This window comes from Staurois parvus, unplaced genomic scaffold, assembly GCF_062004578.1.
Source record: "Staurois parvus isolate SC_StPar_1 unplaced genomic scaffold, SC_StPar_1.0 ptg000303l, whole genome shotgun sequence".
NCBI classification, from domain to species: Eukaryota; Metazoa; Chordata; class Amphibia; order Anura; family Ranidae; genus Staurois; species Staurois parvus.
This window is the reverse complement of record NW_028318099.1, coordinates 10290180-10305686: the sequence shown is the minus strand read 5'-3', so window position 1 is coordinate 10305686 and position 15507 is coordinate 10290180. Positions and strand designations below refer to the sequence as shown.

Sequence of the window (15507 nt, the reverse complement as noted above, 5' to 3'; positions counted from 1 at the left end):
AAGCGGCGTGACCTGTCCAAGTTGCTGGTGCGGCTGTGCCGGCACCACGTTCACCCAGTGGGCCGTAAATGACATGTACTGTCCCTGACCGTAGTTACAGCTCTACACGTCGGCGCTGCCGTGCACTTTGGCAGAGACCGACATGCTCAAAGACTGGCCCACCATCTCTTCTACATGTGAATGCAGGGCTGGCACTGCCTTTTTGGCGAAGAAATGACGGCTTGGCACTCTCCACCGCGGCTCGGCACAAGCCATCATTTCTCGGAAAGGTGCTGAGTCCACCACTTGGAAAGGGAGGGACTGCAGCACCAGCAACTTGGACAGGAGGACGTTCAGCTTCTGCACCGTCGGGTGCGTGCTAGCAAACTGTTGTCTCTTGGAAACGGATTCCAAGAAAGACTGCTGACGGAATCCGTGAAGAGGAGTAGCAGGAGAAGGAGCATCTGAACGAGCGGAAGATGCCAACGAGCGACAACTCCCCTCAGCAGAGGTGTTGGAGCCTTGACTGGCTGATAGAGGGCGATTGACGTCGGGTGACGGAGCAAGTAATGGAGCGGGTGATGGAGCGGGGGCTGGGGCAGGCAGAACCACCGTATCTTTATCACGGTTTTCCCAGGCCACCGAATGGCGACGCTGCATATGCTGACGCAACGCTGTAGTCCCAACATTGGCCCCCTGGCCACGCTTGACTTTCTGGCCACATAGTCGACATACGGCTACGTTTACTTCCTCGGGCGGCTTGACGAAAAATTGCCACACCGCCGAGTAGGAAACTTTGCCCCCGCTACTCCTCACTGGCTGACTGCTACTTCCTCCGTGCACACCGGCACCACTACTGGCCGTGGTGGTAGGCTGCAGTGGAGCTGGTGCTCTACTCCGTGGCCGTTTGGCTCCACTGACACTGCTGCGACCCTGCTGCCTCCTGGGCAACCCACCGACTGTTTTGCTCGCTGGCAAGCTGGCACCCTCTTCTCCTGATGATGCGGAAGCAATAGCCTGATGACGACGAGGCTGCCAAGTGCGATCAGCCTCATCATCATCAATTAGGGTCTCCGCGTCACTACTAGCCCCCTCGGCTGCGTGTGGGTCAGGAGACAGACCTGTCTCTAGACCAGCTACCGAGCCACTCTCCTCGCCAGTACTTCTTCGCCTGGCTGCTGAAGAGGCGGATGTCTCCCCCCGTTCCTGACCGCCCTCTGTTAGCTCTTCCTCACTGTACAGTGGGGCTGAGCCCACAGCATGCGATACTTCGCTTGGTGAGGGAACACCAAAGGACAGGGGCAGGTCGAGGACACGTGATTTCAGTGGGCTTGCTCCCGGGCCATGCCAACTAATGGTTGTGTCTGACGTACCCACCGACCGTTGGCTGTAGGTGTCAGAGGTGACCTGGGAAGAGGAAGACGACCGAGTCAACCAATCGATGACGGCAGAGTTGTCGGTGGAGACACGACCGCTGGATGACACCGGGAGCACTGGCCTCTGGCTGCGACTAGTGCTGCCTCGACCCCTTCCTCTGCTGCCACGTCTGCTCGCTCCTGAAACATTGCCTCCTCTGCCACTCCTCTGCGTGTTGTCTGACATACTCTTTAATTCAATAAGCACCCCAAAAATAAAACCGGATTTAACTCTTTGAACGTACAATAGTGGTTGTGAAGCAGAAAGTCAGTTTATTTAGCACAATCGGTCAATTGCAGCTTGCCGTTGGCTGGAAACTGTACGTTTATGTCACTGGAATGCACTAATCACCCAAAAAATATTACCGCCACCCGGCGTGTATATGGATTTAACTCTTTGAACGTACAATAGTGGTTGTGAAGCAGAAAGTCAGTTTATTTAGCACAATCGGTCAATTGCAGCTTGCCGTTGGCTGGAAACTGTACGTTTAGGTCACTGGAATGCACTAATCACCCAAAAAATATTATCGCCAGCCGGCGTGTAAATGGATTTAACTCTTTGAACGTACAATAGTGGTTGTGAAGCAGAAAGTCAGTTTATTGTACACAATCGGTCAATTGCAGCTTGCCGTTGGCTGTAAACTGTACGTTTATGTCACTGGAATGCACTAATCACCCAAAAAATATTACCGCCAGCCGGCGTGTAAATGGATTTAACTCTTTGAACGTACAATAGTGGTTGTGAAGCAGAAAGTCAGTTTATTGTACACAATCGGTCAATTGCAGCTTGCCGTTGGCTGGAAACTGTACGTTTATGTCACTGGAATGCACTAATCACCCAAAAAATATTACCGCCACCCGGCGTGTAAATGGATCTAACTCTTTGAACGTACAATAGTAGTTGTGAAGCAGAAAGTCAGTTTATTTAGCACAATCGGTCAATTGCAGCTTGCCGTTGGCTGGAAACTGTACGTTTGTGTCATTGGAATGCACTAATCACCCAAAAAATATTACCGCCAGCCGGCGTGTAAATGGATCTAACTCTTTGAACGTACAATAGTGGTTGTGAAGCAGAAAGTCAGTTTATTTTGCACAATCGGCAAACTGCAGCACCAACTGTGCACGACAGCCACCAAAAAAAAAAAAGGGTGTATGTCACTTTAAATTTTTGATTCTTTGATAGCTGTGGCCCTAAGTAACGATTCTCTGTCCCTGAGTAACGATTCTGTGTCCCTGAGTAACGATTCTGTGTCCCTGAGTAACGATTCTGTGGCCCTAAGGTCTCTGTGGCCCTAAAGTCTCTGTGGCCCTAACTCTGTCCCTTAATACAGACAGGTCTGTCTCTCTTGAATGACCGGAGGCTAATGGAGAATTCTAAGATGGCCGCGATTTATAGTGCTGGCTGGCTGCTGATTGGCTAATGCGAACACATGTCATGAATGCATTATGGGTCAGCGCGCCTTGTCTGCGCGCCTTCCCAGAGATCCCCGCCCCATCTTCTCTGTCCATTTTCTCCGTGGCCACACATGTCGCCGCCATTTTTGGGAAAATTCGATTCGTGCATCCGAAGTTTGCTAATCTTCGGATTCGTCGCGAATAGAATTTTTCCAAATCTTCGGAACGAATTCCACTTCGTCATGTTCGATTCGCTCATCTCTAATTATAACAATGTGTTTCATGTTATAGAATTCTACATCCAGCCTTATTTTACTGTACGAATGCTGAACACTTCTCTTAAAATGGAACTCCACCCAAAGGTTATTAAAGGGTAGGTGACACAGCTAAGTATACAGCTGAATTACTTATGTGTGATTGGCCTTACCTACCAAAAAAAAAAAACAAAATATGTTTTTCTGTTCAGGCAGACCTTATTCATGGTCTGCAAACAAAAAAACAGAGAAATCCAGTGCAAAAAGATCACAGTGTAGTCATTGTATGTAACTATTTCTTGGTTAAAAAGTAAGTAAATGCAATCACAAACATGGTGAAGGAGAGCGCATGCAGTGTGGTATACTGGCAGCCCATGTGACCACAGGTCTGCTCCAAAGCCTAAAGCGGAGCTCCACCCAAAAGGGGAAGTTCTGCTTTAAGGCTTTGCCCCCTGCTCCACATTAAGGATTGGAACCTTGGGGGGAGCGGGTAACCGAATTTGACAAGTATCCACTCCCACTTCCAGTGCGATCGCCTAAGGCGATTGGAAGCAGATGTTGTCCTCTGGGACACATGACAGGTTCCAGAATACTACGGGACCATTAACAAAGCACAGCACTACTCGCGCATGAGCAGTGGGTACCCGGCTGTGAAGCCGCAAGCTGTCACAGCCGGGTGCCCACACTGAAGATGCCGACGCCAGGGAGAGAAGACGACCAGTGAAACCAGCCTTGTTGAGGACACCACTGGACCGAGGGACAGGTAAGTGGCTATATTTTAAACATCAGCAGCTACAGTTTATATAGCTGCTGACTTTTTTTTTTTTATTACCTACGCTAAAAGGAGTTGGATGTGATGCACGCTGCAGATCTAGGATGGCTCCGATGACTCTGTGCCCAAGGAGGAAAAGCTGCCACTGTCAGTGCCTTCACACCTCCTGGATGATGTCACACGCTGGGGGTGCCAAGATGCTGGTGTGGGGAGATGCAGGTTTCTGGGGTAATTCCCCTTTCATCAGTCTCAGGACCTATACATGGTCCTGCCTGCTTACTATTCTCAATTGCAGTCTAAATCATACAATTTGGTTGTCTACTGTAATTGGATTGTGAAGGAACAGCAGCTCACAAACAAACTAAACAGGGCTCTTTCGTCTCTTTACATTAATTTTTGGATGGAGCAGAAAAGTGTTAGGGCCGGTTTACACCATGCATTTGTGCATTCCTGTGCAATTCAAACTGCATGCAAAATGCACTACATTTGCGATCTGCAGCGGGTGTTAATAAAAAGTTAGCAACACTCCAAACGCAGTGCGTTTGCCCGCACCTGCCCATACCAGATCACATGGTAATTTTGTACCATGTGATCTAGTTGCATTGCATTTTAAAATGTAGTGCATGCACTACTTTTGGTGCAGTGCTGTGCAATTTCAGCCGAAAATCGCACCGCACAAAACCGCATGCGATTCGGACCGGAATGCACAGCGCGTTCCTCTGAGATTCACATGTGGGCATGGTGTGAACCGTCCCTAAGTGCGTCTTTCAGTTTTTTATACAGTATGCCTCTTGCATCCTCTCTGGGGAGACCCCTCACTTCTTCTTTCAGAGACAAATGTCTGTTAACAAAACTCCCAGTAAGGATACAAAAAAAAAACAAATTGGCAGAGGTTGTAAGCCTTTTCCACTGTATTCAGAACTAAAAATAAAAAAAACTGGTGGAAATTTAAACACAAATGTTTGCTAAGTGTGTATCATCCTCCAGATAATAGAAATCTGCTATGTAAAATAAAAATCTATTGAAAACTTCAGGAATTGCCTAGATCAGGAGATATGCCACAAAGTTATCTTGCTTTACCCATTTTCTTTAAATAGCCCCCATACGGAATAATTGACACCATTATGCAAAAAGGCTGCATTTATGCAAGGCTATTGTCATGTTTTTGTGCTCGACATCTGGACATAATCAGGATGGAGCAAACCTGCTGCTACAAAACACCATATTCAACATCTAACAGGAGCCATATACTTCTTACCACAGGGGTCTATTTATAAAAGCTGAATGAAATGTCACCATAATTTTCCTAAGAGATGAATTCCTGTACCACCAGCATCATCTAGTGGCCAAACTGTAGTATAGTTTTCTAAAATAGCTCAATGAGAAAACTATATCTCATTTTGGCTTCTAAATGGAGTTGACGGTACAGGAATTAATCTCCTGGAAAAATTACGGGGATATTTTCACTTGCTTGCACAAATGCTTCTGACATTTGTGCAGCAAATGTTTTATAATTAGGCTGCATAGTGTTTGTTATTTTTGCATTTGTGATTTATCTGACGTTTTGCAAGATAGGTTTTTTTAAATGATTTAAAGAACGGGAAATTTTACATAGTTTAAAATACATTTACTACGTGCAAGTACATGTATTTATTTTTCTTAGGTATTTTGATTGTAAAAGACAATGTACAAGTATTATTGCTGAGATTATCGCTCCATAAAATACTGTTGCTTCAACAGGAGACAACAGTGGTTTTTATGAGGTGTTTATTGAGGAGAGCAGAAAAAGGAGCTGCTTGAAGTCAAGATAAAATACAGCTTTATGAGATAATTCATAAAATGAGCCTTTCAATAGTTTAAACCCATTTCATGTAAATAACAACAATTCCATAGCTATGTGGTTATGTTTGCAAAGTGCATGTATATGTCTTGTGAGAGAAAATAATAAATGGAGTCAAGTAAATAAAGCCTAGGGTATGTGTGAGTATCATGCAATTTAAAAGAAAGTCTAGAATATATTGCTGAACTTTACTCATATTTCATGAAGATTTATTGTAGGTTGTTTAGAGTTTTCTTCCAGCATCTATTAATTCACCAGGATACATAATTTGATATTCTTGCTGGTAGCTTGCTTGCAGTGAAAACTATGGATAGCCTGCCACCTGCTGGACAACATATCCTATTGCAATTTATTCTGTAGAGGAAATACAGACATTAACTGTAGCAAGGATTTGATTTCCCTTTCTGGATAATTTACAGTTTTCTCCAGCAATCTTTACATCATAATCAGTATGACCAATAATTCATAAAATGATCACTTTCACTCTCACTCTCTCATAAAATGCACTTAGCCATTAATTATACTACTTACGCAGGAAAGATGGCTTTGTGGTATGTTAATAAATAACCTTTATTTTATATTATATTATTTATTTATTCATTATTTATTTATTACAGTTACTTATATAGCGCCAAAAATTTACGCAGCACTTTACATATATATTACACATTCACATCATATTAAATAGTACAAGTAAACAAACACACAACTACCATATGAAAAACATATTATGAGTAGAAAAAACGTATTGTGATATATCAAAAACTAGTGACAAGAACACGCCATCCCATATAGTGACTATCTCATTATCATACCACTGATTTCCTAGGCAGCTGCCCCTTTAAGTGTACCATGACACTCCAAATATGAACAAAAACAATAGCAGTGGGCGCTCACCCTTACCATCATAAATAAATAAATACAATGGTGATTATAAATGAATACAATGGTGATCATAAAGTTCAAATAAAATTGGATAAAAAAGTCCCCATCCACCTAATTCTTGTGTGTAAACTCAGAAATGGAGTGAACAAATCTTAGTATCAGCTGTGTTCCACCAATGTGCTGAATTGTGCACTCACCAGATATCCTTGACTACCGAGTGGTCAGTGCGCTTTGGATGATAGATCATAAGGGATTCCTGCTGATAGATGAATGAGGCAGCAGACAGAAATGACACTTAGTGCTTTTAATTGGGACAAATGCATACTATACAGCGATGTGCTTTGTTGATATTTTATGTCTAAAGTTTATAGCCACTATAAGAATTGAGGGTCAGTATGGCAGCCAAGCATCTAGTTAATCCATCCTGCATGCTTCTCTCCTTTGAAGTATTTACTTTAAAGTATATATATATATATTTCTGCTTTGGATAGAGTGGAGAGGTATTAGGATACATGTTTGTATTGATGTTTATGTCCCCATTAGGGTGATTCACCCTCTCTATTTGACCGTTATCAGTGAAAGAGACAGTTAAAGAAAATTCGAAATTTTGGGTTGGCACCAGAACAGGAACAGAGGGGGAATCTTTCAATGGGTACACTAGTTCTGGTGACTCTCATGACAACAAGGGATTCCCTCAGATTCCTCAGTTTGAATGGATTTCTTCCCACTTCCTGGCTGTGAGAAAGGACATGAAAGGGAGCCTCCCCAATCAAACATAGATGGCAAAAAAAACTTTTTTCTATCCAAAATGAAAAAAAAGAAAAGTTTTGCCTTTAGTTCTACTTTAAAGTTTAATAAAAATAGATATCTATTTTTTCATTTCAGAGTTCTAGAACAGCAGGTACAGGAAACTCTAAACATATGTTGCATTATTGGATTGACAATAAAAGATAAAACAGACAGATAAAAGTAGCATGAAAGCAGATATCCTTTTTCAGTAATAATAGCTTCATTTCTTTTGAAGGCCGGAGTTTGTGTGTGTAATGTAATCAGTATAGCTTTTCAGCCTGCATTTACTTTAGCAGAACGTGCTCACGAAGATAATATACAAAGAAGCTGATGCTAGACAGCAGGAAATCACCAAAATACACAGCTTTTTTTAACCTGTGAAGGGATTTGTTCAGCTAGTCTTATGATCCAGGTATCATTGCCAGACAGCATAGCCAAGTCCATTCAGACCACACTACTGTATCACTTGAGTCCAGGGCCCAACCTGTGATTGGTCAATAAATGAGTTACAAAACTTTACTGAGCACACCCTTGTGCTCTACCTTCCTGGAAGCTGGGTGTTGGCGTTACACTGTGCAATTTAGTAGAGCCTTGCCTGACTTTTAATGCCTTTCTTTTCTCTACCAATTCTAGCTTTACATAAACATATACACAATAATTTTTTATGACTACATTACTATATTAACCTTAAGAGTTTCAGAAGCCAGGAGGCGGGGCGGGGTTTTAGGGTCACGTGACTGCGCCGTCACGGCGGTCACATGATCGGAAAGGGTCCCGATCGAAAGGGGAGCGTGCTCTCCGCACATATGCAATTTCTAATTGCAAGCAAATATGCGACGTCAAGGTCCAGACGCAAGGAGGCCGCATATTTGCATTTGATCGGCGGTGAGGAGTTAAATTATTTTTATAGCTGTGTGGGGCTAACTCTAAAATGCTTAATTAATAAAATAGGACTAAAATACACCGTTGGGAGGGTAAGAGAAGACATACAGTAAATTATCCTCATATGTAATTGGATATGTAGTATAACATGTAAAAAGGGGCTATTTAACACATATTAAAGTGATTGTAAAGGATCACTTTTTAATTTTTTTTTTAAATAACAAACATGTTATTCTTACCTCTTGTGCAAAGACTTTGCACATAGCAACCCCAATCCTCCTTTTCTCAGGTCCTCCGCTGGCACTCCAGGCTCCTCCCCTCTAACGAGTGCCTCCATAGCATGCTGCTTGCTACAGAGGCACTGATGCAGGCTCACTCCCAAGCCAGCTCTATGTGTCCGTTGGCACACAGAGCATGGCTCAGCTCCACCCCCTGCTCCCTTCTTAGTGGCTGTGATTGGCAGCATCAGGAGCCAATAGCTACTGGTGTAGTCTCTAAGCCAGAAGGGAGAGAACTGAGAGAGCTGGTGCTCTCATGTACATCGCTAGATTGAGCTTAGGTGAGCATAAGGGAGGGTTGGGGGGGAGCTGCATGCAGAAGGTTTTTTACCTGAATGTAAAAATACCTTCTGCCTTTAGAACCAATTTGAAACTCCTGGAAGAGTCAATTCTGTAGTACATCTCCTTTCCTCCTGCCAAATAATAACTCTCTCTAGGAGTGTCTAAATACTTTCAGTGTTGGCCCAACTCCTGCACTCCTTCCCCTCCCCACACAATCTTTTATGAAATAACTACAAGAGGGGTAAAGGGGATACTATAAAGCAGCCTTTCTCAACCTTCTAACTCTAAAGGAACCCTTAAAATAATGCTTAGGTCTTGGGAAAACCCTGCTAAAACCAATTCATTTGAAGTAAGCAAAAAACATGCCACTTGACATGGTGGTCAATGGAAGGAATACAATCCCTTATAGTGCTGATCAGAATTCTACCCTTTAAGACAGATAAAAAGATCATTGGTGTCATGGCACTGGTTGGGTTGTGGAACAATGCACGCACCATTAAATAGGAAGTCAGTCAGCCAAAGCTCAAGGAACCATTCACAACCATTGTAGAATCCCTGGTTGAGTGACAGCTCTGAGTCTGCTCGAGGCACTGACACAACATTTAAGACGGTGGTGCATAGCAACAGTCTCAGCACTTTTAGATGTCTACATAAGGTAGGCTTTAACACGTAAATAGCATGCACAAAATATGTTAGATGTTGATATAGTCTTAAGGGAAGGTTTTTGTTAAAATAAATAGTTTCAGACAATGGGGTATCTTTAAAAAATTGGTGTTAGAGTAGTCAGTATCCCTTTTCAGTCATAGATAAAAAATGATGAAGTGTCAGTTTGCTGCTAAAAACACTCACCAACCACTTTATTAGGTACATCTGTTCAATTGCTTGGTAACACAAATTACTAATCAACCAATCACATGGCAGCAATTCAATGCATTTAGGCATCTAGACATGGTGAAGACGACTTGCTGAAGTTCACACCAAGCATCAGATTGTGAAAGAAAGTCGATATAAGTGACTTTGAACGTGGCATGGTTGCTGATGCCAGATGGGCTGATCTGAGTATTTCAAAAACTGCTGAGGATTATCTGGTGTTGAGATGTGTATAGATGAATGCAGACAAAAACCATTAGTAATCAATAGTCTCTATCTGAGTAATCTCTGCTTGGAAGCAGTAGCAGTGTCCTTTTTGTAGAATCTTCATGAAAGTCTGTTTGAGCTTAGGATTTCCGATGGCAAGCACAATGGAGTGTAAGGAAGGGTAAGCACCAATGACTATAGTGCAAACACTTGCCCACACATCATCCAATATTCCAGATGTGTAGAGATTGAATGATATTGTATAAAGTGAGAAGAAAATGAAGAAGGCACCCATCATTTTAACAGCTCTGTAATGGGTATTTAATGATGGCCCTCTGAAGCCAGTTCTCTCTTGTCCTTTTACCTTTTGTGTGTGTCTCAAAAGAGACCCCACAACCAGTCCAGATGAAACACAAAACAGGAAAAATGCAGGAGCAGTGCTCACTGCTGAAGTGGTGGAGAAGGTTGCAAAGTCTGAGCCACCTAAAATAAATGGTGATGACCTATTATTTTTGTCAAATTTGTTCACGTTGAAAACATTGTTGAGGCTAGTGTAAGCATAAGAGTTGCTACAGAGCGCTGAGATTCCAGCACTAGCTATGATAAAAAAAGGTACACATCTGTCAAAATGGGTTTTCAAAAAGACAAAAATACATTGCTGAATATTAACTATTTTTACACAGTAGAAGATGGAGAGTAAAGCCGCCAGCCATATGCTGATGTTATGGAAAAACAGCCAAACATACTGTAGACTCTGTATGCTGCTTTGTGAATTAAATTCATCTAAGAATAAGAACGACAATACATACAATCCTAAAACTAGAAACTGAAAACCAAAGCGAGACAAACTAAGGCTAGTAAGGATCATGTCACCCGAGCCAAGTTTTCTCCGGGTCACCAGCTCTAGTAGGTTTACAATCACAATGTAACCATTCACCAAGGTTCCAACGGCAGTCTCCAACACCAAGAAAGTCAATGAGAAAAATTCATATGATGACAGTTTTGTAGTAGACGACGATGACTGTTCTTGCTGTGTGTGATTGTCTGCCTTGTACATTTTTATTCCTTTCAAGTTTCTCTCCTTTTATCTAGGATATGTATGTGTTTCTCTTGTTTGGTGCGTTCTGCTCTTCCTGTCAAACTCTTGTCCCGGTGTATGTTCCTCTTTTATGTCCAAAGAACAGGATTATGCTGGATTAAATGTGTTGTGCTCTCAGTATATTGAATGCAAATGACAAGTACATTTACTCATGAGGTACCCATATTGTTGACTCTTTGCATATGTCATTTGCTATGTGATTCAAAGTTGGTGTGTATATTTTCAGTGTTTAATGCTAATTAACGACCACATAATTTTGAACACAGGATATTTCCACTTGTTGGCACTCACGCTATGGAAAATGCTTTGCTTATCTACTTTTTCAGAGTCAAATTATTATAACCTAAAATAATGCTTTGATGCCATCTGGTGGGCATTGAAAGGCCTCTTGAAAAACAGTTGTTTAAGGCTAGGTTCACACCTATGCAGTTTGCAATTGAGCCGTTTCTGCATTTCATTTTGCATTTGCGTTTGTGCACTTGCATTTTGGACGCATTTTTGATGCGTTTTGCAGGGGGGGGGGTTAATTTTTTTTTTCTTGTTGCTATGCAGATTTAAAATGCAAAACAAATCAAAAACGCATAAAAAACGCAGCAGAAACACATAAAAAACGCAATAGATGCTTTTCTGCAAAGTCTATAGAAACAAAAACTCAACTTTTTGCGTTCAAAAAAGTCCTTGACCTGGCCTGAACATGGCGCTGGCTGGCGTTTGTTAGGAGCTCCAGTGACCGCTGGAGAAAATCCATCAGAGAGACACATACTGCTCTCTTTAAACCCCTTTTTTTTTAATTGGGGAGCTGTGCTGGAGGAGCTTGGTCTTGCTGGGATCCCCGAGGCGAGTTGAAGAACCGAAACTGCCGGGTGGAACCCGGTGTGAGTGGCTATGGAGCAGTTTGCAGGCTGCTCTGCCAGGATGTGCTGCTGACAGAGGAGGCACTGCGAGCCAGTGCCTGGAGCGGTGAGAGAGCAGGGATTTAACAGTTGTTGATATTAGTGACTTCATATAAGGCCAATGAAAGCAAACCAAGCAGCTAATCCAGACGTAGATGGAGAGGATCCCTCAGCCAGAGATATCAATATCCGCCAATCAGGTGGAATCATCAATCCATAATGAAAACCTGAAACATCATAGAAAAAAAATAAAAGTTTTTAAAATCTCCCACAATGTTCCAAACTACACCCCTATTTTGGGTCTGGATCAGATGCTTGGTTTGTTTTCATTGGCCTTATATGAAGTCAATAATATCTTCAACTGGTAAATGCTGATAGTGTTTATGTCATATTTATTTAATATTATTGTAATGTGCTATGTACTTATGATATGTTTTTGGCCTACTTTTGTTCAGTTTCAGAAATATATACTTTGTCTCCCTGAAGAAGCGGGCTGCATCCCGTGAAACGCGTTGGAGCAATTAGCAAAGTATCAATCTATACCAATTATGTCTACCTGTCGTATGCATCAGTAAGCTACTCTCTGTAGCATTGTTTGTTCATTGTGGTTAAGCACAGTATGCTTTTTAAGGAACATTTTTAGCAATAAAGTGGTAATTGTTTAAAACTGTTTGATTTTTTTCATTGTATGGTATGGTACCTTTAAAACCCCATTAGTTTCTTCTAGTTAGGATTGTCATTTGCAGTGTCTCAAAATAAGGGGTGAGGTACCAGTATATCCTTTTAGCAAGGATCTGGAGACCTATGGTTTTCATCTCTCACCTTATCCATATTTATTATAATAGTTGCAATACAATTTGGTACAAGAGGAAACCGAGGGCCCTGCTCATTAGAGCTTACAATATAGGAGGAAGGGTTGAGTGATACAAAAGGTAATATCTGTGGGAGATGAGCTGATGAAGGAAATAAAAGACAGTTTAGAAGCAGGATAGGCTTCTTTAAAGAAAACGGTTTTCATGGATCGTCTAAAGGTGGATAGATTAGGAGATAGCCGGACAGGAAGGACATTAAGGTAAAAAGTGGCTAACAGAAGCAGTACTTAGCAGTCAATGGGTGAAAGTGACACAGGGAGAATCCAGTGAACTTAAGAAGGGAGAGGAGAAAAAAAAGAAGAAAAAAAGTAATTAAAGGGTGAGAGTTGGAAGTCTGGGGGGAAAGTATCCAGGAGCGTGGTTTTGTGAAACAAACAGAGTACCAAGTCCTGGGGAGTATTTGCATACTTGTATACCTACATGTCTGTACTTGTACAGTGAGGAACATAAGTATTTGAACACCCAGCAATTTTGCAAGTGCTCCCACTTAAAAGTCACGGAGGGGTCTGAAATTCACATTGTAGGTGCATTCCCACTCTGAGAGAAAGAATTTTAAAAAAAAATCAGGAAATCACATTGTATGATTTTTAAAGAATTTATTTGTCTTGCACTGCTGAACATACGTATTTGAACACCTGAGAAACAGCAAGAATTCTGGCTCTCAAAGACCTGTTACTGTGCCTTTAAAAAGTCCACCTCTACTCCACTCATTAATCTAACTTAGTAGCACCTGTCTGAGCTCTTTAAAGACACCTGTCCACCCCACAGTCAGTCATACGCCAACTACTACTATGGGCAAGACCAAAGAGCTGTCAAAAGACACCAGAGACAAAATTGTGGACCTCCACAAGGCTGGAAAGGGCTACGAGGCAATTGCCGAGCAGCTTGGTGAAAATAGATCAACTGTTGGAGCAATTGTTAGAAAATGGAAGAGGCTAAAGACGTCTGTCAGTCTCCTTCGGACTGGTGCTCCATGCAAGATCTCACCTCGTGGGATATCACTGATGATAAGAAAGGTGAGGAATCAGCCCAGAACTACAAGGGAGGAGCTGGTCAATGACATGAAGAGAGCTGGGACCACAGTTTCAAAGGTCACTGTCGGTAGAACACTACGCCGTCATGGTTTCAAATCATGCATTGCATGGAAGGTTTCCCTGCTCAAGTCATCACATGTCCAGGCTCATCTGAAGTTTTCCAATGACCATCTGGATGATCCAGAGGAGGCATGGGAGAAAGTCAAGTGGTCAGATGAGACCAAAGTAGAACTTTTTGGTCTAAACTTCACTCGTCGTGTTTGGAGGAAAAAGAAGGATGAGTTGCATCCCAAGAACACCATCCCTACTGTGAAGCATGGGGGTGGCAACATCATGCTTTGGGGGTGCTTTTCTGCAAAGGGGACAGGACGACTGCACTGACGGCCATTTATTGTGAGATTTTGAGCAACAACCTCCTTCCCTCAGTCAGAGCATTGAAGATGGGTTGTGGCTGGGTCTTCCAACATGACAACGACCCGAAGCACACAGCCAGGATAACCAAGGTGTGGCTCCGTAAGAAGCATATCAAGGTTCTGGAGTGGCCTAGCCAGGTCTCCAGACCTAAATCCAATAGAACATCTTTGGAGGGAGCTGAAACTCTGTGTTGCTCAGCGACAGCCCCAAAACCTGACAGATCTAGAGACGATCTGTTTGGAGGAATGGGCCAAAATCCCTGTTGCAGTGTGTGCAAACCTGGTCAAGAACTACAGGAAACGTTTGACCTCTGTAATTGCAAATAAAAGCTTCTGTACCAAATATTAACACTGATTTTCTCAGGTGTTCAAATACTTATGTTCAGCAGTGCAAGACAAATAAATTCTTTAAAAATCATACAATGTGATTTCCTGAATTTTAGGAACATTGTAGGTGGGAATGCACCTACAATGTGAATTTCAGACCCCCCCATGATTTCTAAGATGGAGAACTTGCAAAATCGCAGGGTGTTCAAATACTTCTGTTCCTCACTGTATATCCAGCAATCCCCTTAACACATGTATTTAACCCCTAGTTGAAAATCAGAAGGAAGATTAAACGTATAGAGGGAAAACAACTATGAAGAACAGAGTGGCGAAAGGAGGAGGAGTTAAAATACCCAAAACTACTATAGGAACAATTAAAAATGATATGCTCCCACAGTAGAAAAGTTCAGGAGGTTTATCACTGGAGAGACAATGGAAACCTAATGGTAGACAAGACACAGAAAATAGCAGTGGAGACCAATCTGGACTGTCATTAGAGATTACGGATCTGAATCCAGGTAAAGAAAGACCAAATATAATATGTGTAGTGGAAAGAAAAAACAAGAACAGATAGAAATCTCACAAATGCCTACAAAGATTGATATGGCAGATAGTTTTGCGAAGAACTCTCAATTAGGAATGATATGGCAATGCTGCATAAGGACCTAGGACAGGTGTTAACTCGAGTACAATATCTGAATGAAAGAGGCAAATTGAGGAAATGCAAAGTGAACAGAGAAAACTGCTATACAAGATAGAAGATCAAGAAAATAGAAATAGAAGGAACAACCTGAGGATCAGGGGGTTACCTGAGGAACCCCAAGGAGAAGATTTAAGAAGTATAATGAGTAAGTTACTAAACTCAATATTGGATAGACCTATAACAGAGCAACTGAGAATGGATAGAGTTCATAGGATAAGAATGCCCCAAGGAATGACTATAGAAACACCAAGAGATGTGATAGTAAGATTCTACTACTATGAAGATAAAATAAAGATCTGGTAGAAAATGAAGGAAATA

General features: G+C 42.1%; 1 protein-coding gene across 1 annotated transcript; it reads right to left on the bottom strand.

The window, feature by feature from the left end:
• Window positions 1-9893: 9893 nt before the first annotated feature.
• LOC149457783 (taste receptor type 2 member 4-like) lies at window positions 9894-10905 on the bottom strand. The gene has a single exon (XM_089683118.1). The coding sequence runs from the start codon at window positions 10903-10905 to the stop codon at window positions 9898-9900; it is 1008 nt and encodes a 335-aa protein (XP_089539244.1). The 3' UTR covers window positions 9894-9897.
• Between the last annotated feature and the right edge of the window lie 4602 nt (window positions 10906-15507).